Source organism: Microcebus murinus, chromosome 4 (genome assembly GCF_040939455.1).
Source record: "Microcebus murinus isolate Inina chromosome 4, M.murinus_Inina_mat1.0, whole genome shotgun sequence".
NCBI classification, from domain to species: Eukaryota; Metazoa; Chordata; class Mammalia; order Primates; family Cheirogaleidae; genus Microcebus; species Microcebus murinus.
Window position 1 is genome coordinate 32,715,605 of NC_134107.1, and position 27,581 is coordinate 32,743,185.

The window sequence follows — 27,581 nt, forward strand, 5'->3', positions numbered from 1 at the left end:
ACAAAGAGGAGTGTTTAAATAGAACAGGCAATAAATATTTACTTAGTACAAAGTTTATTTACATGTAGAAAAAGTACATGTAACAGGAAACTTATTAAAATAAAAACACAATAAGGTTTTAGGAAAAAATATGTATTCAAAAAAGTGGGCTGCTTTTTCCAGATAATGAAAATACTGATATATTTGTACTGGGTTACCTTAAGCTATTAAACTGTTAGGGAAACATTTTTAAACTGCAAAAAAAGTTGCAAGACACACACAATACAGAAGAATGAAGGCATCAATATATGTCATACATGTTCTAAAATGGCCACATAGGCAGTATTGACAAAATAATTTAGTTTTTTTAAAAAATTATAGAAATGCTAGACATTCCCCCAATAGTATAAGTGTCCTATATCACATTTCAAATCAAACTAATAAGTAATAAAGATTTAATTAAAACAAAGCCAATATGAATAATATTAAAATTGAGCTTTTGTTAAGCTCTAACAAATCTTTTAGCATTGAAAATTCTCTTGTATATATATATGAAGAGCATGCACACACATAAATTATCTGAGAAACAGAAAAAAATTGATTATAATTTCAGAGGCAAACAGGAAATCAAAGACATGGAGGACACTGTTGCTCTGCAGTTTTTAATTGTTCCGCATTTCCCCCCTTCTCTCAAGGGCACATTGTTAACAGATGCAAAACTTTGACACAGTCAGAGTCTGTGCTCTCTTTAATTTTTTTTTATTTTAAAAGGAGAATATTCTATGTATAATTTTCTATCCTACTGAAGGTATAACCTTATAAATGTGTATTTGTCTTTTTCAAGTCCAATTCTCCTTTCTTTCAAAGAGACGGGGTCTTGCTGTGTTGCCCAGGCTGGAGTGTAGTGGTTACTCACAGGCATAATCCCACTACTGATCAGCACAGGAGTTTTCACCTGCTCTGTTTCCGACTTGTGCCAGTTTGCCCCTCCTTAGGCAATCTGGTGGTCCCCCGCTCCTCCTGGGAGGAACTTAGTACAGACACCCTATTGGCATAGTGGAGACTACAGCCCAGAACACATGGACTCAAGTGATCCTCCTGTGTCAGCCTCCCAAGTAGCTGGACTACAGGCACCACTGTGCCCAGCTCCAATTCTCCTTTTATACCTATATTCATGTATTTCCTGATTTTAACAGAGTAGAAAACTGATCTAATTATATATAAAACCCTATGTCAAAATAGACTTAATGGGCCTGGCCCAGTGGCTCATGTCTGTGATCCCAGCACTTTGGGAGGGAGAGACAGGAGGATTGCTTGGGGATGGGAGTTCAAGACCAGTGTGGGCAACATAGTGAGACCTGTCTCTAGAAAAAAATCTTTTAACAATTAGGTGGGCATTGTGGCATGCACCTGTATTCCTAGCTAATCAGGATGCTGAGGTGGGAGGATCACTTGAGCCCAGGAGTTTGAGGTCACAGTAAGTTATGATTGAGCGACTGCACTCTTCAAGGCTGGGTGACAGAGCAAGACCCTGTCCCTTAAAAAAATAGATTTAATGGTTAACACTTATCAATTGCCTGAGGAAGAAACATGAACAAATCAAACAAAGCAACAAATCCATCACCAAGTGTACAACAGGAATAAAAAAAGGTGAACAAGACAGAAATATATGTCAGTGATTTTATATTGAGATATTTTCCTTTCAGTCTTTATAAGCATTTGCCAATAAGGGTTCTGTCACATTTTCCTTTTTATATTTAAAGTATTATGATCTCCACATTGTATGCTCTATAAGTACCAGTGACTTCACAATCTTATTGATGAATTCTAGATTCATTCAAGCTAGAGCAACTGTTTTACACAAAATGAGGGCAGATGACAAATCTAGGCTGTTGCTGGGGCAGAGTGGGGTTATCACAGGTTCTGAAGCTAGCATTGTGGTTAGATTTTGGGGAGTCAATAGAAAAAAATGAGTTCATGGAATATTTCACATTAAGATTCAGCGAGAGATACATACATATCCTATATTTCTATTTGTCATAAGTATTTCTCATGTGAGTGAGAATGTATAAACATATATATATGTAATATACATATACATATAAAATAATGTATGTATAGATGAAAAATTCTTATACATTTCTCTCACCAATTTAGAATTAAATGACCATTCCCTGTATTTCATAATTTGAGGCACTGTAATTTTATAGGCACGAGATGGGACTAGAAAAATATGCACACTTATTCCAAACCCAGCTGTCCTCAACCTGTTAGATTGTGGGCAAGTTATCCTTCCTATGCCTTAGAGTGATTATTACAAAGTGAGCAAAGTAGAATTTGGCTATAAATTTTTAAAGAGGACTTAAAAAAGTGCAAAGTGCAAAGTTACATGAGAAAAAGTGCTTATTTAAAGCAAGATATGACCAATAGAATTTTTATAGGTAACATAGGTTTTAAAAGAAAAGTTAGACTTCCTAATTACATCTCAATGTTGCTAGATGATTTATTTGTGAAGCAACCAAAGAGACTCAGAGAATCTGAAAGGTGTCTGGCAGTCTGTAAAGATGAAGGTCTTACTTTTATCTGCCTTAAGATCATGCTATCTTTAAATGGAGATACACACACTCACACATGCACTGTGATACAATTTATACTTTATAAACATTTAATTTGGAAGGAATTATCAAATGTATGTGGGTTTGCAGTCTTACCCCTACAAAAATTATAAAACAAAATGCCATTTTGTAAATGATCCTAAATAATAAGAAAATGCCTAGCAAAAACATAAAGAACAGAATTTTCTGTTCTGTTTTTCAGAAATATGTTATTTTTTGAGCTCCTGCAAAGAGGAAACAAGTTCACATTTATATATACATACCCACCCACATACATTGGTACACACATACTCCAGATGTTTATAGCTTATACTCTGCTACATTCTTAAGGAAAAACTGGTTATGTATGATTATAAGACTAGATAAAGAATGGGTTAAAATGATTACTTACAGTGTTTTTCCTTTGTATTTCGACGTATTATGAGATGGAAAGGGCTTCTGGTAACTTTAATCAATGTTATTTTAATAGCAGAAAAGTAAATGACTTTTTCCAGATTCTCAAACTATTATTTATAAAGTTCAACAAATTTTCAAGATAATCAAATGTAGTTGTAGATATACATTATGTATATGTAGAAAATGTAGCAGTGAAGATGGGAGTATCTACTCATCAGTAACATGGGCACGTTTATCAAATTCTAGTCACTCCCAGATTGGAGGCCTATTTATTTATCCGATAGTATAAGAACCCTTATAAATCCTTTCCATTGTAACCCTGTACCTTCTGAAGAACTAACTTCATAGCAAGCAGTATTTTTTAGAAAAAGAAAACTATCGGGTCAGCCACAGTGGTTCACACCTGTAATCCTAGCACTCTGGGAGGCTGAGGCAGGAGAACTGCTTAAGGTTAGGAGTTCCAGCCTGAACGAAAATGACATCCCTACCCCTACCAAAAATAGAAAAAATTAGCCAGGCGTGGTGGTATGAGTCTGTAGTCCCAGCTACTCAGGAGGCTAAGGCAGGAGGATCACTTGAGCCCAGGAATTTAAGGTTGCAGTGAGCTATGATGACACCATTGCACTCTACTTTGTGGCGACAGGGCAAGACTCTATCCTCACCCCCAATAAAAGGAAAACTACTGATCCTACTACCCATAACAAAACATGACTGATAGTAAGAGTTAAGAACCAAAACCTACAAAATATGGTGACTACTTTGTGATAATTTAAAATATAAAACCACATGATTATATTAAGGTCACAGATTAATATTGAAACAGCAAATTCTGTGAAGTATTTCCAACCAAAAAGAAATCCTGATAAAGAGTACATCTAATACCCTGATTTTGGATAATCTTAATGATTAGAAATTCTTACTTTTAAAATATTCAACACAAGAAATCCACAACCTTTATCTGTACAAAGGATACAAATAGTTCACTAGTTTTAACTATGCTATCTATAACATAGATTTTTTTCTGAATCATGAAAACATTAAAAAGTGCTTTCTTCTTAACCGCAAGGATGTGGAGTCGAAGTCTCTTATCAAGCTGATAATGATCAAGTTCAGGTCAAGTTGCAGATATAACATCTGTGGTGCAGTACATGTGTTCATTTCTCCTTTATTCCTTGTAGTTTATCATAAAGAGCTGAATACATAATGTGTTTTTTGGTTCAGGGAGAACAAACCATTTAAATAACATGAATTTCTTATACCAAGATGGCAAGGTGGACTTAGTGAGATGGGTGAGACATAGATTTTTTAAATACCCTAAATCCTTTTCCTGGACCAGGGTATGGTGGTGGCGGTGAAACATTGTGTTTTCTGGTCAGTGCCACTGCTTGTTCATAAGAAGGTAATCCTGTGTCTTCCACAGAAGGTGACAATGGAGACAAGACAGCTTCTTCAGGTCTTCTAAAAATGATGGAGGGAGTGTGCCTACCCCTTCTTGCGTAGACGGCTGAAGAGCTAAACAGAGAGACAGGATTCAGATCTCGGAGAAGGCAGCCTTTTTTGGGGTAAGATGGCAGTATTTAAAAATCCAGCTGGCTATTTTGATAAACACAGAACACAATTTACGAATACAGCAGTTTTATTTTATCCACACTCTGGAAGCATCTAGGTATAGGGGAATGACCAAGAGCTTTGGAGTCAGACATGAGTTTGAAACCTGATCCTGTCACTTCATAGCTAGATGAGCAAAGGCAAGTTACCTAACTCAGTTGCCTCTTCTCTAAAATGGGGTTAACAATAACTACCTCAACAGAGTCGCTTTGTGCAAATTGAGTAAGATGTTGTATGGAAAGCTTCTAGCAATGTCTGGCACGCTACAACAAGGACTCAAAACACATGAATTCTCTTTTCTCCCACTCCTGAATTAGAACTTTCTCAAGGCCGGGCATGGTGGCTCACACCTGTAATTCTAGCACTCTGAGAGGCTGAGGCAGGTGGATCGCTCAAGGTCAGGAGTTCCAAACCAGCCTGAACAAGAGCGAAACCCCGTCTATACTAAAAATAGAAAGAAAATTAATTGGCCAACTAAAATAAATAGAAAAAATGACCCGGGCATGGTGGCGCATGCCTGTAGTCCCAGCTACTCAGGAGGCTGAGGCGGAAGGATTGCTTGAGCCCAGGAGTTAGAGGTTGCTGTGAGCTAGGCTGACGCCATGGCACTCTAGCCTGGGCAACAGAGTGAGACTCTGTCTCAAAAAAAAAAAAAAAAAAAAAAAAAGAACTCAAAGTATGATGCAAAGCCAAATCTTGGCCTTATTGAAAGGTGGCACAACTCCAAGCCAAGGAAATAGATGCCACAGAGATAATCACAACAGCTGATGCCCGTCCTTTTCCTCTGTTCCCTCCTGTAGTCCTGCTGCCTGGTCAAACCTTCCTGAACAGTACTTCCTTCATGTCACTCTTCTGCTCAAAAGTCTAACTGCAGTCTACTTTCCACTGAATCAAATTCTAACTCCTGTGCCTTCTTTTCAAAACCTCCCTTATCCTGGCCTCGCCTTATTTTTTTAGAGCTCTCTGCTCTTGCCAAGGCGGCTTCTTTACACTCCCCTCTATGTGTAGTGAATTCTTAGGCTTTTCTCTCTGCTTTCACCGGTATTGTTCCTTTTCTTGAAATATTGTCTCTCTCCTCCCCACCCCTCACTGATCTAAACCCAACAATTTTTTTAAAAATGTGGCTCAGTTCAAGTCCCACCATTTTCGCAAAACCTTGTCAGCCAATGAAAATTGAAATGCAAGAAGAGTCTGGTGTTTTAAACCTATGGTTTTCCCTTCTTGCTTGTGAATTACAAATTGTAATTTAAACATCAGTAAATCGAACTGTTTAGACTGTAAAGTTGGCTGTCTATAAAGAATCTATACATAAATTAACCTCCTATAGTTAGGGCTAATGAGATCATTAAAATTCATAGGTAACCCTCAACCTCTAGTCAATATTTACAATATTCTCCCCATCAAAAAACAGTTTAACAGACCCTAAATACTGCAAACTTTTCCAAACTAAATCAGCCAATTTGTCCCTTAGAACACCTTTTTCTTTTGGAGATAATAATGAGATTTGAAATTAGAGGGAAGGAGAGAGAAAAATTGCAGAGAGAGAAGAAAAGCAAAAGGTCTATGTAAGTCTGGGAACTGGATAATCAGCCTGTCAATCATTGAGAGGTGACTGAGAGGATCACAAGTTTACTTAGAGGGCTCAACACAATTCCTCCTCTGTCAGAAATCTGGAACGTATTCATGGTAGGCAATCACTTGCCACCGTCAATAGCTTGTGATGAAAAGTTCTATTTGTTTGCTTATAGGAAATGGTAGAGACAGATATTTTATTTGAACAAATACATTTTTCCATGTTCACCTTCAAAATTTAACATATACAAATGATGTAATAATTATATCAGCTATTAAATATCCACACAATGTCTTCTTACACATCACACACCCTACATGATTGAAATCAGAACGCATGCACTAGTAGCATCTCGACCTGCAACATCGTATTATGCCTGTTTTCCTCCACAAAGTATAGGAATGAAGAAATGAAAAGATCTTGTCTACGGCCATACCACCCTGAATGCGCCCGATCTCGTCTGATCTCGGAAGCTAAGCAGGGTCGGGCCTGGTTAGTACTTGGATGGGAGAAATGAAAAGATCTTGTTTTCCATTTCTTGGCATGTTTTTACAGAGGAATCAGGCAAGCTTTTCTGACAATGATCTTATTTTTTATTCTTTTCTTTCTCAAATATTCCCTCACTTTTAGGCTTACAAAATATAAAAAGAGAACAAACAACTCTGCTGAAAGAATTTCTTGAGATAATAAATGAAAGGTACTTTAGTGTTAAAAGTTAATACCAACCTAAGAGAATGTCTAATAAACTTAGTTTGAAATTTCCCCTAAAAGTCAGAGGGTTGCTGTGAGGATCAGAGTGAGACTACAGATATAAAAAATGATCTGTGAACTACACAGCATTACACTGTACTAACATTGAGTATAACTAATTTTACTTTTAAAATAAGAGATATCGTAAGGTTTGAAATTTTACAATAACATACAAGAAGACAGGCCACAATCATGGTGCCAATTAATGTTCTCTTTATTTTTTTTTTAAAGACGAGGTCTCACTCTGTCCCCCAGGCTGGGCTCCCAAGTAGCTGGGACTACAGGTGTGCATTGCCATGACTAGCTAATTTTTTAAATCTTTTATAGAGATGGGGTCTCATTGTGTTGCTCAGGCTGGCCTCAAATCCTGGCCTCAAGTGAGACTCCAACCTTGGCCTCCCAAAGTGCTGGGATTACAGGAGTGAGCCATTGAGCCCAGCCCCTTCCTTGTGTCTTTGAACTCTTGCTTCTGTCCTCATGCAGGGAAGAAGGTAGGAATGTTTCACAGACAAGAAGGTGTAAGGGGAGAAGACACAGTGGTGCAGAAAAGTAGAAAAATGAAGAAAAGCAGAGAAGAAGAGAGAAAGAAATGTCAAGCACGGGGGCACTGAATAATAGTTGGGCTATCACAGACTTTGAGAGAAATTATTAAATATGAGGACATACATTATCTTTTCTAGAAAGACTTTGTGAATCAGGTAGAAAAGAAGGAAATATAAAGAAGCAGGAAGACTCTCCAAAGACAAATTTTGCCTATTTCTTTATTAACCTTGTGGAGTCCCCCAGCTTGTAGAGAAAGCCCTATTGAATAAAGTCTTAGTGAAAAGCCCTAGAAAATGGAAAGGCCTTGCTCATTTTCTCTCTGTGAAATATGGTAAATTAATAGAGGTCTGTCAGCATAAAGATAGTGGTTTAAGAAAAATTAAACAAATTCTTCCTTGGTTTCTCTCACTTCTCAAATTTTTAGAGGATTTACAGAGACAAACTGCTCAGTCCATGCCCATCAGTCACATACTGCCTCAGGGAGCTTTTCAAGCATTCGGTCTCGGGGCTAGAATGACAGTGCATGTTCCCTCTTCCTCTGCCCTCTTAGCTGGCACCTCCTTTCCTTTCTGTGCCCTGACTGTGGGTATCCTTTAAGGCTCTGTCCTTTCCCTTCTGTGGTTTTATTACACTTAGAGAACTTGCCTACTCTCATGTTTTCAACTTTATCCCCCACTAGGTGAATCCCCATTCCACATCTGTTGTCTTAAACTCTTACCCTTTCTTTCATTTTTTCCAGTTAAAAAAAATTTTGTCACCAAAAAATATATATATAACATAAAGTTTGCCATTTTAACCATTTTTTTTTTTTTTGAGACAGAGTCTCGCTTTGTTGTCCAAGCTAGAGTGAGTGCCGTGGCGTCAGCCTAGCTCACAGCAACCTCAAACTCCTGGGCTCCAGCAATCCTCCTGCCTCAGCCTCCCGAGTAGCTGGGACTACAGGCATGCGCCACCATGCCCAGCTAATTTTTTATATACATATCAGTTGGCCAATTAATTTCTTTCTATTTTATAGTAGAGACGGGGTCTCGCTCTTGCTCAGGCTGGTTTTGAACTCCTGACCTTGAGCAATCCGCCCACCTCGGCCTCCCAGAGAGCTAGGATTACAGGCGTGAGCCACCGCGCCCAGCCCATTTTAACCATTTTTAAGTGTACAATTTGGTAGTATTAATTACACTGACAATGTTGTACAACAGTCTCCACTATCTATATCCATAATCCTTTTATCACCCCAACAGAAACTCTACATATGAAGCAATAACTCTCCATTCCCCCTGCTATGGCATGAATGTTTTTGTCTCCTTCCAAACTCGTATTGAAACTTAATCTTCAATGCAACAGTGTTGGGAGGTAGGACCTTCTAGGAGGTGTTTAGGTCATGAAGGCCTTGACCTTGTGAGTGGATTAATGCCACTATAAAAAAGCCTTGCAGGAGGGGTTCCCTCTCGCTCTTCTGCTCTTCTGCCATGTAGGAAATAGCTTTCCTCCCCTCTGGAGAATGCAGCATTCAAATCACCATCTTGGAGACAGAGACCAGGCCCTCACCAGACACCAAACGTGCTGGCACCTTGATCTTGGACTTCCCAGTCTCCAGAACTGTGAGAAATAAATTTCTGTTCTTTATAAATTACCCAGTCTCAGGTATTCAGCTATAGCAGCACAAATAGACTGAGATACCTCCTTCCTCCCAGGCCAAGGTAACCTCTAATCTACTTTCTGTCCCTATGGATTTGCCTATTCTAGATATTTCACATAAATGAAATCATACAACAGTTGTCCTTTTGAATCTAGCTTTTTAAATATGGTATAATGTTTTCAAGGTTCATCCAAGTTGTAGCATGCATCAGAACTTCATTTCTTTTTATGGTTGAATAACATTCCATTGTATGAATATATCAGATTCATGCAATGTATATGTATGTATATGTATATTTTCTTTGAAGAAATGTCAATTTGAGTCCTTTATAGTTTTAAAAATTGGGTTGTCTTTTCGTTGTGTTAGTCTTTTTTTTTTTTTTTTGAGACAGAGTCTCGCTTTGTTGCCCAGGCTAGAGTGAGTGCCGTGGCGTCAGCCTAGCTCACAGCAACCTCAAACTCCTGGGCTCGAGTGATCCTTCTGCCTCAGCCTCCCGGGTAGCTGGGACTACAGGCATGCGCCACCATGCCCGGCTAATTTTTTATATATATATCAGTTGGCCAATTAATTTCTTTCTATTTATAGTAGAGACGGGGTCTCGCTCTTGCTCAGGCTGGCTTTGAACTCCTGACCTTGAGCAATCCGCCCGCCTCGGCCTCCCAAGAGCTAGGATTACAGGCGTGAGCCACAGCGCCCGGCCGGTTGTGTTAGTCTTTATTAAGCTATCTTTAAAATATACCTTATTTTGTTCTGTCAAATCCAAATTTTATTTTCTTCCTCCCAGTTTCCACATATATATATATATCTTCAGCACAAAAGTTTAGATTCAAATCACATTCTTCCAACATCCCCTAGTTCTTTCTAATCAGGCATCAAGTCCTACAGCTTCTTTTTCCTTGAAGATAAATCTAGACTCATGATCTCACATGTGAATTGCAACACAAGCATCTTACTTGTTTTCCTCCGTCCTCCAGTTTCTCCCTCTTCTAGCACAAATTAATTAAGAAACCAGAATGTGAGATCCATGGTGGCAGGCACTATACTATGTCTGTTTTACTCACCACTGTGTTCCTAAGACTTAGCATATTACCATTTCTCGAAAATCTTTCCCAAAGGCCATTTTTCCTTTTAATCCTCTGCATAATTGGCCCACCCCTCCTTGTCTAGCAACTCAGATATAAACTCCTTGTGGCTTCCATTCTAATTATCCAACAATTTCCCCAGTCACTTGCTACTCTTTATCAGAGCTCTTAAATCTATAGTCAAGATTATTTTGCTTATCATCTCCTACATGAGCCTTGGTAGTAGCCATCTTTGCTCCCACGATTCTATCTCCTTAGAACACCCTTCTCCAGTAATTTCCTCTGGAACTCATGTCCTCCAAAGTGACTAGTTGTATCCCACACTGATCATATGCCTGCTTGACATTCTGAGCCATTTACGAGGAGAGTGAATGTTCTATATCTCATATGTTTATATTCAAGTTGCTTTTGTTATCAAATGGCCTCAATCAAATGGTCATCATTCCATGTCTTTTCCTCCACGTGCCATAATACACTTTCTACAAAATACAGATAATACTAAAAGAGAAGGTGGTGTGGCAGTGGTGAACAATGTATGGTTAGCAATGATGTGTGATGTGGAAGGCAAATCTGGGCTAAGGGAAATTTCAGAGGCCAAATACATTTTTTGTAGATCTGCTAAGTTTGAATAAAATTTATTTACAGTATAATATCTCTGATTTACCTGTATTACCTTCTAATAATACCTTTTAATTCTATTTGAATGATGGATAACCTGTAGCTTATTCCAAGTCCAGATCTATTTTTAAAGAAACAATGAACACTGGATACGAACACAAAATTCTTACACAAACTTTTAAAAGAATCTTAGTTTGCAAATTAATAATAATAGCTAACATTTACTGAGTACTTGCTACATACCAAGCACATTATATTTTTTTATTTTATTTTTTTAACATGTCTACAGATTTCTAGAACATTTTAAATACTTTTTCTATATAAAATTATTTTTCCTTATAATTCCCCTATGAAATACATATAATTATTATCTGTGCTACCATACTGCACAAAATATAGTGTAGTCCGTGTAAATGGCACCTCTCTAGAACTATGTCATGTGATGGTTCCAATTATTATCCTCAATTTACTTATGGGGAAACTGAGGCAGAGTGGACAGTTTTTTCTAAAAAGAAAAAACTAGCAGGTGTGGTGGTGCATGCCTGTAGTCCCAGCTACTTGGAATGCTAAGGCAGGAAGATTGCTTGAGCCCATGAATTTGAGGTTGCTGTGAGCTAGGTTGACACCATGGCACTCTAGACCGGGCAACAGAATGAGACTCTGTCTCAAAAAAATGAAAAAGAAAAGTAGAATTATGGGAATTTTCATTTTTGATATTATATCTTTCTATTATATAATATTTGAATGTTTAAATAATGCATGTATTACTTTTTAGGCACAAAATACGATAAAATTTCTTTAAAGACCCTAATCTCCATTATTGATACATTTTCAGATGTTCTCATCACAATGGAAATGATTTTTAAGTGATTCATGGCAGATAAAATGAAATAGCCTACTTTAAACCTTCTTCAAAAGAAAATACTTACACTAAATTTTAGGGGAAAATATACTATTTATATTTATGAATTTCACTTAGATCTATATGTATGTAAAAGTTTTTTTGAGCCCAGTCAAGTGAAGCAGTAGGAGTGCAGAAGGAAAAAGTTTCTTTTTTAATAAATAACTTTGAAAACTTTAATTCTGGCTGGGCGCAGTGGCTCACGCCTGTCATCCTAGCTCTCTGGGAGGCCGAGATGGGCGGATTGCTCAAGGTCAGGAGTTCGAAACCAGCCTGAGCAAGAGCGAGACTTCGTCTCTACTATAAATAGAAATAAATTAATTGGCCAACTAATATATATAGAAAAAATTAGCCGGGCATGGTGGCGCATGCCTGTAGTCCCAGCTACTTGGGAGGCTGAGGCAGGAGGATCGCTTGAGCCCAGGAGTTTGAGGTTGCTGTGAGCTAGGCTGATGCCACGGCACTCACTCTAGCCTGGGCAACAAGTGAGACTCTGTCTCAAAAAAAAAATAAAAATAAAAAATAAAAAATAAAAACTTTAATTCTGACAATATAATCAAGGGCATAAAATGTATTCTTGTCTTTGGTAAAATAAAAAAATATTGCGGAATTTTAAGAGGAATCAGAGTCCATTTCCTTCATCTTACAGATTAGGAAAGCTCGAAATACCAAGGAATATGCTTCAAGCTCCATTGTTAAATAGTGGCAGAATTAACATGATAATCTTTGTCTCCAAATTCCAGTTTGATACGCTTCCTCTACATGTCATTCTATTTTCAATTTATATCTGATATGAAACAATTAAGAATAACCTTACATCAATTAAACATTTATGATTAAAGTCTTCTGGTTTCCTATATGTTTACTTTTATATTGCATTTAGACTTGAATAGTTGTACAATACTCTTTTAAAATGGACAAAAACTAAAAAAATTCAACCAATTAAACATAATTTTTAATGCTATGTTGTTTTAATTAGCTTTTTTTAAAAATAGTGACTGACAATAGAATTTTAGAATCATTATATAATTAATATTTTGAGAAGATCTTCACATAGTTTTCAAATTCAGGAAATTTAACACTGGTTCAATATTATTTAATATCTAGTCCATATTCAAATTTTCCTCCAAACTTTCCTTTGTAGCAATTTATGTTTCTGGGCCATGATATAGTCCAGGATCTACTATAATTGTTACATAATCTACTTTAATTTGCAACAGTTAGTTCCTTAGCTTTTCCTTTGTCTTTCATGACAGGGACATTTTTTGAAGAGTGTAAGCCATTTTGTGGCATTTAAATTTTACTTGATGTGAGTTTAAAACCATTCCTAAGTTAGAAAAAAAAGAATCTTTTAATATATATGATAAGGAATACTTTCTATTCTATTGGAAGGATACCAAAACACTGCCCATTTTTGCTAAAAAGATAAATCAAAAGACCAGTTATCACAACAAAGTACACCTGGTCACCATGATGAGCTAGTTCATAGAATGTGAAAGTGTGATTAGAGATATACAAGCATCAATTTCTAATAGCCTGTTTAGCATCTGGTGCTTTTTTTTTTAATAAGGTTATTTCTGCATCTATTCATCCATACTTACTGGGAAGATAATTGGCACTTTTATTTCAATAAGGATACAGAACTTTTATTATACAAACAATTATGGCCTTTATGAATCTTTATGAAGCTTCATTAATGTGCTATTGTCCTTAATTGGTAACCATTTTATTATTTTTTATTTAAAGTATCAATAAAAATAGTTTAATTAAAAAGCCAGACACACTGTTTCTATTTGGGTAGCCACATAGATCTGTTAACTCTGTGACTAAGAGGAAAAACTACAGGGCTTCTTGCCTCTGGAAATAATGTGGAGTTTCTGGGATCTGCCTCTGGCTTAAGAAGGAAATACTGAAAAATTGAGCTGACATATGTGAAACTTCTTGTATTATTGAAGAAGCTTAGAAATTGCATCATTAATTTGTTTATGTAAGTGTTAAATTAGATGACGGAGTAATTGTCACAGACTAGAGGAGCCTGGGAAGACAAGACAACTAAATGCAATGTGGTATTGACTAGATCCTCGAGGAGAAGGAGGACACTCATGGGAAAATAGATAAAATCTAAGTAAGGTCTGGAGTTTAGTTAACATTATAGTTATGTACCACGTCATTTTCTTAGCTTTGACAAATCTACCATGGTAATGTAAGATGTTCATAATGTGGGAAACCGTGTGAAGGATATATAGGAACTTGCTATACTACTTTTCCAACTTCCCTATATATCTAAAATTATTCCAAAATAAAAAATTTATTTAAAAAAATACGCAGCCATTTCCTTGATCCATTTAAAAATAACAATGTAGAATGTATAATAATGAATTAAATATTTTTACTTGGTACTTACCCTGGATGTTGTTGCCTATTACACTTAGTGATACAAAGATAGTAACCAAGTAATCCAAAAATAACCAAAAATACTCCAGCAGCAATTAATCCAGTAAGAAGGCCCATAACGTCGATTTTCTCTCTGTTACCATCTTAAGAGAAATCATTAAAATAACATAAATTTAACATAATATAAATAACATAAATATAACTGTACAGTATCATTTATGATTTCAACAAAGTTAACACTGGGTCTAAATAGGGTCTAAACACATTATTAAGTATCTAATCATTGATACTGATTTCTCTGAAAGTCCACACTAGCGAATCTACCTGAAAAAATTTAAATGACACTTTTAAAAGCCCTAGATATAGCTATTCATTCTTTTATTTATTTTAAATAAGTCATATTAAATGGATAATATTCAAAACTAAGTGGAATAAATATATTCTTTGCTCAACTAGACATATTTTGTTATTAACCACAAAGATATATTTTTAAGCAACTTGGGGTAACTCTGCAATATAGTCTCCCATAGGGAGCCCTGTTGATGAGGAATTGAAAGAATAGCTGGCAAAAAATAAACATCCGACTAAAAACCAGTTAGAGATGATCAATACAGATAGGATAAAGGCTTTCTTAATTAATTAATAAGTTATTTATATCTATTCAACAATCTTAATTTACCTAGTGTAGGCATTCCATTTACTTGTAATGATAAAAGGATCCTACTTTTATTCTGTGCAAGTCTTGACTTAGCTGAGCTGTTTAAAACAGCTTTAAGCCGATTATCTCATTTCTGTAGTATCTCACCAAACTTGATTTTCAGTGTATAAACAGACGAATGTAGTCTTCTCTGTCTCTTAATTGAGAAATATTTCTTGGATTTATAAAGTATGTATGTTGAGCAACCAAACTCAAACAATAAAACTAAAATGTATGACAATAGGAGTCAAGAAAAACATTAAATTTGATCAATTCTTGCTTTACCTGATTTTGTAGTTGGTCCTTTTATTGAATATTCCTGCCAAAATGCCATCTAAGAAAAAGGTAAAATTTCCACATTTATTCCATTTTTTTATTATCATTTCATTTGGTACCAAGGACCTAGACTAGGGGTGGTAAACTCTTTACATATGCCACAAGTAGGAGACCAGTTCATTCAAGCTGGAGGGCATGACTCACTCTCATTGAGTCATGCCCTCTCTCTAGGTAGCTCTCATTAAAGCGCTCCCTAAGATAAATTGCTGTAGAGGAAATTTTAAAAAAGTACTAACAGCCGCCACTGTCTCTGCCATCTCTCTAACTGGTCAAGGGATTACGGCCAGTCCCAGCTTTCTACTACTGTGTCCTGCTATTCTTCCTTCACCTGACTGGAGCCCCATCTCAGGCATAAGGGAAAATTACTGCATTAGAGAGGAGGTGAAAGTACCAAAGGTAGAAATTGAGGCTGTGGAGCCAATGCCGTATTTGAAAAGGAGTCTGAATTCTATGCTAGGTGAATTCTATTCTATGCCCTCAGTTTGTCTCAGGAGATTTTATTGAAAGGCATTTATTGATTTCAGAAGACATCCCTGAGACAATTTAAGTTCAGTGTTACTTGAAAGAACAGAAGTGGATAAAACAAAAGTGGATAAGGAACCATGATAAAATGAGAAAATGGGTTTGTGAAAAACAGAATAAAATCCAAACAGGCACAAATACAAAATATATACTTTGTTTTCCCTGTTTAATAGCTGTGGCAAATACTTGTATAGGATGGGAGGCTGGACACAATTACAGAAGAATCAAGAAAGAGGTTCCATTACCACCTGCATTCAAAGGACACCTGGGGAGGTTCTTATTGACCAAAGAGTAAAATGGGACTCTTAAAAAAAGGGAAAAAGGGGCTGGGGTTATTTAACCTATTAATACTAAAGTAAAGAATCTGGGTCACTTAACATTCTTTAAGAATATGCCCATTTATAACAGGCACAGTGCTATCTGTTTTGTACTTTATCAAGATTAATAGATAGTATTTAATTTTCTTTTTGGGAGAACTTCTAAAAATTTTTCCCTTATATTACACTCACAAACCAAACAATAAACTCCTGAATACAGGGGCTATGTATTTTGTATCCTCAGTGTAGCAGAGCACTTGGCACATAGTAGATTATAAGTAAATACTGGAAATATAAATATGGGTAATCAAAAAAGGATAAAGTCACCATAGGAGAAATTGCTCAGAGTCATAAATGATAGAAGCCTGAGTTAGAGTACTAACGCAAATAATATCTTAAGTTTAATTCACTCTGCCCCCTGATTATTTTGAATATAACAAACATTAAACACACAAAAATCACAACATAGTCAATACTTTGCTAATTACTATAAATCCAGTGAATTAAGAATAAAGCCTAGTCTAAAAAGGTTAATTAGCATTTTAAGGAAATAAAAACAGATACACATCCTTGATTTTGTTTAAAGCATAAAATCTGTAATAACTGAAAGTTCCACTTTCTCAAGTACAATTTAATAAGTTTCCAGGAAACCAACATAAACAACCAAATTACCGTTTTATCTTCATCCACAAAAATCTCTCTGGCTTCTTCATAATTACAAAGTTCTTCAATGCACTCCCTTTCTAGGTCACCAGGAGTGAAGAGCTCCAAATCAAATCTGTTATAAAGGAGGCGTCTATGTATGAAGAAGTTTGCTTCTTCTTTTGATGTAAAGACTAATAAAGAAATAAAAAAGATTTCAAAAATAAGGCACAAAATTCCTGTTTTATTTATTTATTTATTGAGACAGAGTCTCACTTTGTTGCCCAGGCTAGAGTGAGTGCCGTGGCGTCAGCCTAGCTCACAGCAACCTCAAACTCCTGGGCTCAAGCAATCCTTCCGCTTCAGCCTCCCGAGTAGCTGGGACTATAGGCATGAGCCACCATGCCCAGCTGATTTTTCCTATTAATTTCTTTCTATTTATAGTAGAGACAGGGTCTCGCTCTTGCTCAGGCTGGTTTCGAACTCCTGACCTCGAACAATCTGCCCGCCTCAGCCTCCCAGAGTGAAAATTCCTGTTTTAAATATGGAAAAAGTGAATAGTTTTCTTGGTGTGGTTAAATTATATCAACTTTCTTATATGGCTTTAAAATCTGACCCAAAAAAATAATATCAGTAAAGAAAATTTCTGATAAATATGAAATATAAATATTAGCATAATTCTAGAAAATACTTGAATTGATTATGTCCAAAATTAGTAGCATAAATGAAAATTATTTGTATATCACTTTTCCTTCCAATTGTTTTTCCAATAAATGACAGGTCAGACTATTCTATTTCTAAAGGATTGGTTCCCTATTACGTCTACCGAGAAAAATTAGTGGGCATAATGGATAGAACATTGGACTGAGAGTTAGAGGAAACATTTTTGGTTTTGATTTCGCTTAAGCTATCAGCTGGGTATCATGGGATAAATCACTTATCATGTCTAAGCTGCCATTTCTTCTTTATTTGTAAAATTGGGAATTGAACTAATCACTAAGATCTCTTTAGGTTCTAAAATTATAAATTAATACTTTTATATTAAAATTGTTATATTCAAGTTTATACTAAAACATAAAATTCTAAACTTTTAAGTTAATGAAATCATAAATTAGTTATAAGATTAACTCAAAGACATTCACCCCTTTCTCCCAAAGGAGCAGCTCCTTCCACCCCAGACACCAAATATATATCCATAATGCGTTGGGAGACTCCCTTTATATTTGCTGAAAAGGTAAATGGTAAACTTAAAAAGGCTGAGCACAGGTTGACACAAATCCAAAACATCACACTATGGTAGTATTTTCAAAACTCACAAACTTTAAACTTTTTCTGGTATCAAACAAACAAAACTTAAGTGATTTTGTGCCAGATCATATTACCAAGACTAGAATTCAGAAACTCTCTGAGAACCACATTGAAATGCCTGAAAGAATTTAAAAGTGTTGTTACTTCTCACTGCTAACCATTACTAAAGGAAGAATATATTAAAGTAGGTCTGGAAAGCTAATACATACTGATTTGTTAGTGACCTTAAGTTGGGCATTTATTCTTAACCCCTTGAGAAGTCACATTTCATCCAAGATATTTTTTCTATGAATTAATTATCTTTCCAAATAGGTCTGAATCTTCTAGAGCTGTTTTGTCCAATACAGTAGCCACTAGCCACATATGGCTATTGAGAACTTGAAATGTGGCTAGTCCAAATCAAGATGTACTATAAGTATAAAACACACACAGGATTTCAAAGACATAGTATGGGGGGAAAAAAAGAATGTGAAATAGCTCAATAATGTTGTATATTATTTATATTTTTCAATTATGATTTTTGAATACTGGGTTAAACTAAATACATTATTGAAATTAATTTCATCTTTTTTTACTTTTAAAAATGTGGCTATTAGAAAAATTTTAATTATTTATGTGGTTCACAGTATATTTCTTTTGGCCAGTACTACTCTACAATGTCTATGTTATAAATAGCAGATTCGGACTATTTAAACCTAGGGGGAAGCTAGAATGGGATACTTGGTGATAGTTGTTTTAAGAGGTATTCTAAAAGACAGATGGAGAGGAGCCAGTGTGGTGAAATATTTCTATTCTTCTTCCTCCTTTGTCTTCTTGTAGATTTTATGCTACTAACAAATGGAGACAGAAAGATTTTCCAAGCTTCCATCACCCCTCACTGGGATTCCTACAATGGCCTTCTAAGTGGTTTCTTTGTTCCTCTACAATTTGCTTTTTTTTTTTTTTTTTTTTTTTTTAGACAGAGTCTGGCTTTGTTGCTCAGGCTAGAGTGAGTGCCCCGTGGCATCAGCCTAGCTCACGGCAACCTTAAACTCCTGGGCTCAAGCAATCCTGCTGCCTCAGCCTCCCAAGTAGCTGGGACAACAGGTATGCGTCACCATGCCCGGCTAATTTTTTCTATATATATTAGTTGGCCAATTAATTTCTTTCTATTTATAGTAGAGACAGGGTCTCGCTCTTGCTCAGGCTGGTTTCGAACTCCTGACCTTGAGCAATCTGCCCATATCGGCCTCCCATACAATTTGCTTTTAACATAACAGCCAAAGAGATCCTTTAAAAAGGTAAGTCAGACTTTGTTCCTATTTTTTCCTACTTTGCTTTTCTAAAACCTCCTAATAGTTCCACCTCCTGCAGAGTAAAAACCAAAGTCCTTACAATGGCCTACAAGGCCATATATGATATGGTGATCTGGTCCAAAGCCCTTACCCCTCTGACCTTCATCTTCTACCACTTTCCCTCCTATATTCTGTTGCAGCTACGCTAACTTCCAACACACCTGCTTCTTGTCGGCTTTTGTACTTGCTATTTCCTCTGAATAAAACTTTCTTCTTTCAGTTTGCCCCCCTCACCTCCTTCAGGATTTAATTCAATGTTACCTTGAACCCCCATCGCTACCCACCCACCTCTGGCATGACCTGTCCACACTCTGCTTTTCACCATAGCACTCATCACCATCTGGTGTTCTATATGTTTTACTTATTTATTTGATACTACTCTGTTGTCCTCACTATTAATAGAAGGGAAGCTCCATTAAAGCAGGGATATTGGTGCCTGGCCCATAGGAAGTGTTCAAAAAATTACTGAATGAATGAACAAATTCAGCTTTCCAATATTAGGAAGAAACTCTTGACCTAAAGTCTACCAGTTGAGGCAATTCATAGATATAGTCTGGTGTTTCTCAGGTTGGCATAGGTTTAAAGTATTAAACCAGTGGTGAAGCAACCCATAGCCTGCCTCACTTAGCTATATTCTGCATGTCATCTAATTTCAGAATGCAGAATAGAAATCTGCCTCTGCATTGCCACTTCTCAGATATGCCCAGGATCTTTACATTTTATTGACTAAAAAAACGGTGCCAAATTTCCCATTGACAGTCTTCTGCTGAAGTGGTTATCTGAGTTATAAAAAATACCCCCCCACACAATGAGATTTAAAAAAGCTATTTTTAACTTACAGGGAAATTTTTTAAAAGCCACATTTTTGTTTTTCCCAAAATAATATTTATGTGGCAATCACAAATATATTTATGACTATCATGATAGTATGATTAATACTATATTAAACATGCCTTCCAGGGGTTGCTGTTTATGCTTTCCCTCAGTATGAAAGTTCTGGTTCTGTTAGTGACTGACCTTAGACTTAACCTTCAGTGCCAGATCAAATTTTTCTCTGCATCCCTTATGAATCTCAGGAGAAATACTGTCTTATCTTATTTGGATTCTAAGTAATCCTGAAAAGAGGCAAAATTCCCTGACCCTGGAGCATCCTTGGCTCTCAGCAAGAGCTTGTATTTATTTTCCTCTTGATCATTGCCAGAGGATGCACTGGACTTTGCATCTGCTTCCTTAGATTCTCTTCCCTTTTCTGTTTTTCCTTAGACTGTTACAAGAGGCTTTCCCTGTATTCCATTGTTATACAATATTCCATTCTCTTCCTCTCCTCCCTCTTCCCATGTTTTCTAAGTAAGTTCCTTTTAAGTCATTTCAACTCTGCTCTCAGGATTTATCAAAATTTAGCTAAAAGTCCCCTTTTTCCAGTTACTTTTCATATCTCCATTTATTATATCCCATTTGCATCTGGAAAGCATTGGCTTCTGTGGGGGACAACTCTCCCAAGGCACAGTTACTGGTACTCTTTGCTCTCACAATTCTCCGTGCCTACTTCTGTTATAGAGCTTACGGAGGTTATCTGTTTACACCCTGCCTCCCCCGCCAGATGAAGAGGTCCTCCAGGGCAGGGATTACAGTGTCATTTCTATGTCTCCAGCACCTAGCACAGGGACTAACATATGCCATGTATTCCTAAACTGGCTACTGACTGACTAAGTTGGCTTTTCAAATGTGTAGGATCCCTCATCTACATTTCCCACAGACATCTCCAGCCCTCTGCACCCAAGAATGATCTCTAAATTCCCTCCACAGTTTGTGATGTCCTTGAGAGTGTCTTTTAGGCCTCTGTCCTGTAAATGAATGAATACACTCACTGTATATTCATTCTGGGGAGGTGCATCTGGTCCTACTGAGTATGAACCTTTTAAGTACAACCTTTTATATGGCTGGACTTATATATATGGTACAACTTGGGAGGTACCAAGAAGGATCCCCTTCCATAATCTCTCCTTATCCCACCAGTAGCTAGCCTATTCAGTTGCCTAGAATTCTGTTATCAGAATTTGATTCCTTTGGGTTAAGGGACTGTCCTCTCTTAAAACACACACACTGTATACATACAGAATAAGCTGTCTTAATAATTAATAAATCAGCTAGGAGTATTAGTGTAACAGATCCTTCCCAAATGAAAATGAGCTGAGAGTAGCATCTGATGAGAAGGGATAAGGGACAGGAATGTGTGGGGAAGTAGATTCAAAACTGCTGGCAGTGGGTGGAGAAACACAGTTTCTTCTAACTAGACAGATAAAGGGATACTGAGAATCACAAGCAATTTTTTTTCTTTTCTGGTTTTGCTAGGTTAGGCTTTTACAATATAGGCAGGAACCAATTTGTTTATGACCTGGAATTTAACAGCTGTGGAATTCTAAACTAGCAAGCCCCAAACCTAATCTCTCAACCATCTGCCTCAATCTAGACAACCAGATATTTGAAAGTCAAAAAGATCATTTTACATCCCACCTCCATCATTGTACAGCCTAAGACATTCAAGCCCAAAGGGATTAAGTACCCTGCCCAGAGTTAGGCGGCAAGTCCAGACTAGAACATGGACTTCCTGTCCATCTTTCCAGGAAGAACAATTATGCCCACTATAATCACCACACAGCTTGATCTAGAAAAACGTCACTAATTTTCATAAGTCAAAATAGCTTTTCCAGTTAACCACAGACCAGGTCTTATATTTATCAAAGGGAACACACAAATAAAGTTATATACATTGTAAAGAACATAAAAAACACACAACCTTACCAAATAAACCACAAATTAAAACGAAAGCATATTTTAGTGCTTCTACGATTGATGGAGGCATGTAATTTCAAATATTGCACTTTCCCACTTGAGAGCCACAACGTGTGGCTCCAGTTTCTAGAAGGGTTTTCTTAGAAACTGACACCTTGCTTACCTTCTTCTCCCGCATGCTGAGAATCCTGCGGGGTTCTTGTGCAATGAGGAAACGCGAAGGTAACCATGGGCAGCTGGCTGAGTAGAACCAGAAGTGTAAACATAGTCTGGCAACTGTCAAACAAACTAAAACAAACAAACGAACAAAAAAAAAGGAAAAAGAAAAGAAAAAAATCAGAAAACCCCCAGGCTCGGCACTTGAGTTGCTGTGGGAACTGAATCACCGACCTGTTGTCGCCGCGCGAAGGCGCCCGGCGCGGTTTCGGTGGCCCGAGCCCGACGCGCGCGGGGAAAGCGGCCGCGGGAACGGCCGGGACCGAAGCCGCGCCCCGGGACTCGGCCGGGGGCTGGCCGGGCACCTGTCGCCGCGGTCAACTCTCACCCTCGCCTTCTAACGCGACCCCGTCCGCCGAGGTGGCCCCCTCGGAGCAACCCCTTCCCCGCCACGGCCCCGCCGCCGGGCCGCGCACCTGTGTCCCCCGGCACATGTTCCAGCCGCCCCCGGGCCGGGGTCTGGTTTTGGAGCGGTTCCTGAGGCCGCCAGGCCCTCGATCTCCGGGCCCCCCCAAATCTCGGCGACGCTCTGGGCCTCGCTCCCCGCAGGGCCCGGGTGGCGCCCGCGCGCACACGGAGGGAGAGCCAGGGGTCCGCAGAGGGGATCCGGGGACACGCGAGGCGCGGGCTCGTGCTGCGCTCCCAGGAAGGCGCCGCCGGAGCTGTGGGGAAGGGCGGAGGCGGCCACCGGGGGCGCACCTGGCCGCGCGCCTCCTCCCGGGGGCCGGCCTACCTGCGGCGGGAGGGCGGGGGCCGGCGTCTCGCGGAGTCCGCGCTGCGCTCTCCCCGCCGCCGCGGCCTCTGCCCTGGGCCCGGGCGAACCCGGCCGCCCGCCGAGTTCTGGCCCCGCCTCGGCGGCGCGGGTGGCTGGTTCTCGACTCGCTTCTAGACCCGGCTTCTCGGCGAATCCAGGGGAGCAGTTCAGTCCCCAGTGCTCGGCTCACCTCGGCGCGTCCGGGACTTTTCGCTTTGGGTTCCACTAGGCTCGGGGTCCTGTGGTTACCCCTCGGCCGTCTGTTCTCAAAGGGTGGTCTAGGAGAACGAAAGCAAACTATTTATCAGAGAAAATGCACTTTATTAGTAACATGAAATGGAAAACGACCTTAAACTCAATCGATTACATTGGTTCTCCAATGGTGGTCCGCCAGGGATGTCCTCAAGATCCTTTCAAGAGGTCCATGAGGTCGAAACTATTTCCATATGGTGACAACACATGATTTGCTTTTTTCACTTTCATTCTCTCAAGAGTGTACAGTGGAAATTTCCGGAGGCTATTTGACATGAATGACATCATCACTTTGCTAATTAAAAGAATACATGTGTGTACTTGCTTGCATTTTCTATGGTAGTAGGTATAAAGTATCAATATGTACATTTTAGAGAGATTTTGGTGGATTTATAGAGATTAATAAAATTCATTTGTTCTCAAAACTTCTGTATTTTTATTAGCTATCTTTGTTCATATCTACCAGGATAGCTGTAACTTCATTATTCTCAAATAAGTTATTATCTTGGAATCTTGAACTTTTCCTCAAGTCTATGTGGAAACACAACAAAAAGTAAGTACAGTTTGTTGTCTTGATTTGAAATAATATTTTGAAAATTTCTCAGTTTTGATATGCTATATGGTAGATATCATTAGATATAATTCACGTAAGTGAAAGCTCTTTAGGACGCTCAACAAAGTTGAAGCATGTATAGAGGTCATGAGATCAACGAGTTTGAGAACTCAAGTAATGAAAGCAGCAGGTGGAGAGAGGACCTATGCTAGGTGAGGTTCACATTCTTCCTTGTCCAAATACAATTATTTGGAACATTATTTAAGGTTCCATGCTTTGGCCAAAGTGGCCTGGCATTTGCTGGAGGCCAAAGGAAACATTTTTTCCTCCTTTCTAATCTTTGATTAATTAAATATTCACCAATTTTTTTTCTTCCCATCAAGGCTTTTATCTATTTTATTCTGATTATTGAGAATCAACTGAATTCTTCCTAAGTTTTCTGCAGAAGTTTTTGTTTTCATGGACTTTTTCTACGTGGTACTTTTTCTTTTCCCTTCTTCCATTCTTCTTCTCTTCACTTTCCATTTGTCTACCTTGTGGTCTCTGACCTGTTTCCATGATGGATTCTTCTTTCTCCCTCTTAATTAAGCATTTGGAATCAGACTGTGAAGAGGCTAGAAATGTAATTTCTTATAACTGAACACAAGAACAGGAACCATCTTCACTAGAACACCCATTCTTCTGTGTATTCATTCAGTTAACCTGTAGCACTAAGCCCTGGAAATAGGGAGAAAACACCACAGCCTCTGTTCTGGAGGAAAACTGAATCTGGCTGAAATCTGTAGCTGAGAATGTGGGCCTGTAAAAGGTCTTATCAAGGGCAAGGACTAACTTTTTCATCTTGACATCCTCCACAGCACCCAGCAGAGTTCCTTCTATGTTGCTCGTGCTCAATACGTTTTCGATGGGTGAAAGCAATTTATTTTCAGATGCAAAAAGTGCTTCACACTGCTTTGGGGAGAGGCAGATGGTCTCTCATGTTATGGAATCAGCAGATGTGAACTTTGATGACATTCCTTGGTAGAAGGAGTCCACCCATGTATCTGGATATTTGGACCAAAACAAGTGAGGCTTTGTGCTTACATCAAATATCAGTTTACAGACTAAGAGGAGAGGCGGGTAAAGAAATGGAAGTCTGTTTCTCAGGGGTGAATTACATCCCTGTGTGTTTCCCTGCAATACTGGGTTCTAAAGAATGTTAGAGCATTTGGCAGTATGCACACAAAATTTGATCACTACAGAAGATGTTTTGAGGTTAGATGGCTAAGAGAGAAAAGAGAATAGCCAGTAACAACAGTGTCCAGGATTGTTAATTTCTTCTGTTACTTACTCGCTGTATTCCTTTTCTTATTTTGTACCATTTTCTTTTTAAAGTGACAATATTCTTATGTCTTTCTTCCAAAGCATTTTAAGTGTTCTCACAGATAGTATTTCTCTTATTCTGGTTCTCTATAGAGTTGGGCCAGATATGATTCTCATTTTAAAAAGAGGGATACTGAAGCATGAAGATGTAAATGAATAGTCATTGGCCAAGTGATACGCTGGTTATTGACTTTTTCTAGTACTTTTATTTTTTTGAGTTTTTGTCAAGCAATGAAGGGCAGTAGGTGAATAATTATTTAGTTTCAAAGGAAATAAAAAAAATCAGAGCAATGAGATTAATGGACTCAGAGTAATGTGATAATTTGTCTCTAAGTTTGAGCACATACCCACCCACTTGCCTGAGTGAATTCAAGAATGAAATGAAAACTCACTTTACTGTGTGGGCATGAGGATTGACTCAAAGACTGTGACAGGAAATGTTAAGGTTGCAGCCATGAAGCTCTGCAATGTAAGGTCACAGCCACATCCTTAAAGACACCTTGATGATTGTATCATTAGACTACTCGGAACAGGAGATACGACTTTACTGAACTTGGTGTTTCTGTGACATTTTAGCCTTGACATTTCAATATCAATTGTTTGCTGTTTTAATTTATCCCAGTAAAGTCAGCAAGTGGGAAGTGAAAGACTCCTACTGTTAGCTGGGCGCAGTGGTGCACGCCTGTAATCCCAGTTACTCAGGAGGCTGAGGCAGGAGGATCCCCTGAGCCCAGGAATTCTAGGCCAGCCTGGGCAACATAGAGAGACACATACCCCCACACACACACACCATTGTCCTGTCTCTTAAAAAAAAGAAAAGACTCCCATTGTTCAAGGTTAATTATATATCTGTATGCAGGTATTTTTCAGATTCAACAAATAGGTAAAGATTTTATTTATTTATTTTTTTATTTATTTTTATTTTTTTGAGACAGAGTCTCGATTGTTGCCCAGGCTAGAGTGAGTGCCGTGGCGTCAGCCTAGCTCACAGCAACCTCAAACTCCTGGGCTCAAGCAATCCTTCTGCCTCAGCCTCCTGAGTAGCTGGGACTACAGGCATGCGCCACCATGCCCGGCTAATTTTATATATATATATATTAGTTGGCCAATTAATTTCTTTCTATTTATAGTAGAGATGGGGTCTTGCTCTTGCTCAGGCTGGTTTCGAACTCCTGACCTCAAGCAATCCGCCTGCCTCAGCCTCCCAGAGTGCTAGGATTACAGGTGTGAGCCACCGTGAAAGATTTTATTTTAAACATTTTTTTTAAAGCCATCCAAGGAAACCTTTTGAGAGAGCTTATATTTAATTCTATCATTTAAAAACTGATTGTTAATAACAAAATGATTAAATAAAATAGAACAGTATGAGAGGTCATCTGGTTTCATGTCATACTTTGGGTAGTAATAGGATTATATGTCCTGCTTAAAAAAATAGTTAATCCTTATAGTCCTTACAGAGCATGTAGAAACTTGGATTAATGTGGATGTATGTCACAGCTGGCCACAGAACGATCACTGTGTACAGGTTTTGGCATTTTTACAACTATAATTAATTCCCTCATCACATTCATTTTATCATTATAGTCTTACTTTCTTTTTTTTTTGAGACAGAGTCTCGCTTTGTTGCCCAAGCTAGAGTGAGTGACGTGGCTCAGCCTAGCTCGCAGCAACCTCAAATTCCTGGGCTCAAACAATCCTCCTGCCTCAGCCTCCCGAGTAGCTGGGACTACAGGCATGCAGTCCCACTGTGGCTGGCAATAATGCAGTTTTAATGTTGCTGGTAATGATTATAATAAAGAACACATATTAAATGGAAGTTCCATTAGAAAATCTATAAACCAGGATCCTGTTTATCCTCCTTTGGAGAAAGAGTCTCTGTTATTTTAGGTGCCACCCTGGCTTGAAGCTCTCAAAGTGTTAATGGAGTTTTGAAATATAAAATGTAGATTTTTAAGTATTGTTTCTTTTACTGATGTTCTGTAATGGCTTTAGTAAAGTTTATGTCTGTCCCTCCCCATCCTGAATATTCCTACCCTGACAGTTCATTGAGATCTAAGGGACAAAATTCACCCCTCTTTGTATTTTTGCTGCTTTAGTATCTCACCTGGCACAGGGCAGGATTTCCTAACTGTTAAGTGAATGAAAGAATAAGTATTAAATAAATTCTAGTCCTAAGTCTGCTTCTCTCTAGCTAGATGACTTTGAACAAATCACTTCTCTAAACTTTCTCTGCCTCTTCTGAGACATTGAGGTTTCGGTATGAATGAACTCTGAGATTCCTTCCTGTGCTAAAACTCTATGGTTCTTTGATCTTCCTTGATAACAGAACTGGTAAGAGGGCTCTATTTAAGGAATTTTCTATTTATTCTTTCCTGTTCTGGATAGTCTTGAATTACTTGC

The 27,581-nt window shown here is 38.1% G+C and overlaps 1 protein-coding gene across 3 annotated transcripts; it reads right to left on the bottom strand.

The window, feature by feature from the left end:
* Positions 1-37: 37 nt before the first annotated feature.
* Positions 38-23,482, bottom strand: PRRG4 (proline rich and Gla domain 4). 3 transcript variants are annotated; one of them, XM_076002049.1, is made up of 7 exons: positions 23,382-23,482; positions 22,994-23,292; positions 22,208-22,332; positions 16,640-16,803; positions 15,078-15,126; positions 14,106-14,238; positions 38-4,502 (listed from the first exon to the last, which is right to left on the bottom strand). In XM_076002049.1, exons 3-7 carry the CDS (start codon positions 22,308-22,310, stop codon positions 4,268-4,270), a joined length of 684 nt encoding a protein of 227 aa, XP_075858164.1. In that variant the 5' UTR covers positions 22,311-22,332; positions 22,994-23,292; positions 23,382-23,482; the 3' UTR covers positions 38-4,267. The 3 variants fall into 3 exon arrangements, with proteins under 3 accessions (XP_075858164.1, XP_012595304.1, XP_012595303.1); XM_012739850.3 differs by lacking the exon at positions 23,382-23,482 and having other exon boundaries at positions 22,994-23,309; XM_012739849.3 differs by lacking the exons at positions 22,994-23,292; positions 23,382-23,482 and adding an exon at positions 22,677-22,953.
* Positions 23,483-27,581: the final 4,099 nt, after the last annotated feature.

Bases quoted from the DNA above. Each gene is read 5' to 3' on its own strand.
- PRRG4 (XM_076002049.1), bottom strand. From the start codon at position 22,310: ATGTTTACACTTCTGGTTCTACTCAGCCAGCTGCCCATGGTTACCTTC. The intron at 15,127-16,639 runs GTAATTTGGTTG...CCTTTTTCTTAG, and splicing joins TTGTGGATGAAGATAAAACG to ATGGCATTTTGGCAGGAATA. The intron at 14,239-15,077 runs GTAAAGCAAGAA...ATTTCTCTTAAG, and splicing joins AGGACCAACTACAAAATCAG to ATGGTAACAGAGAGAAAATC.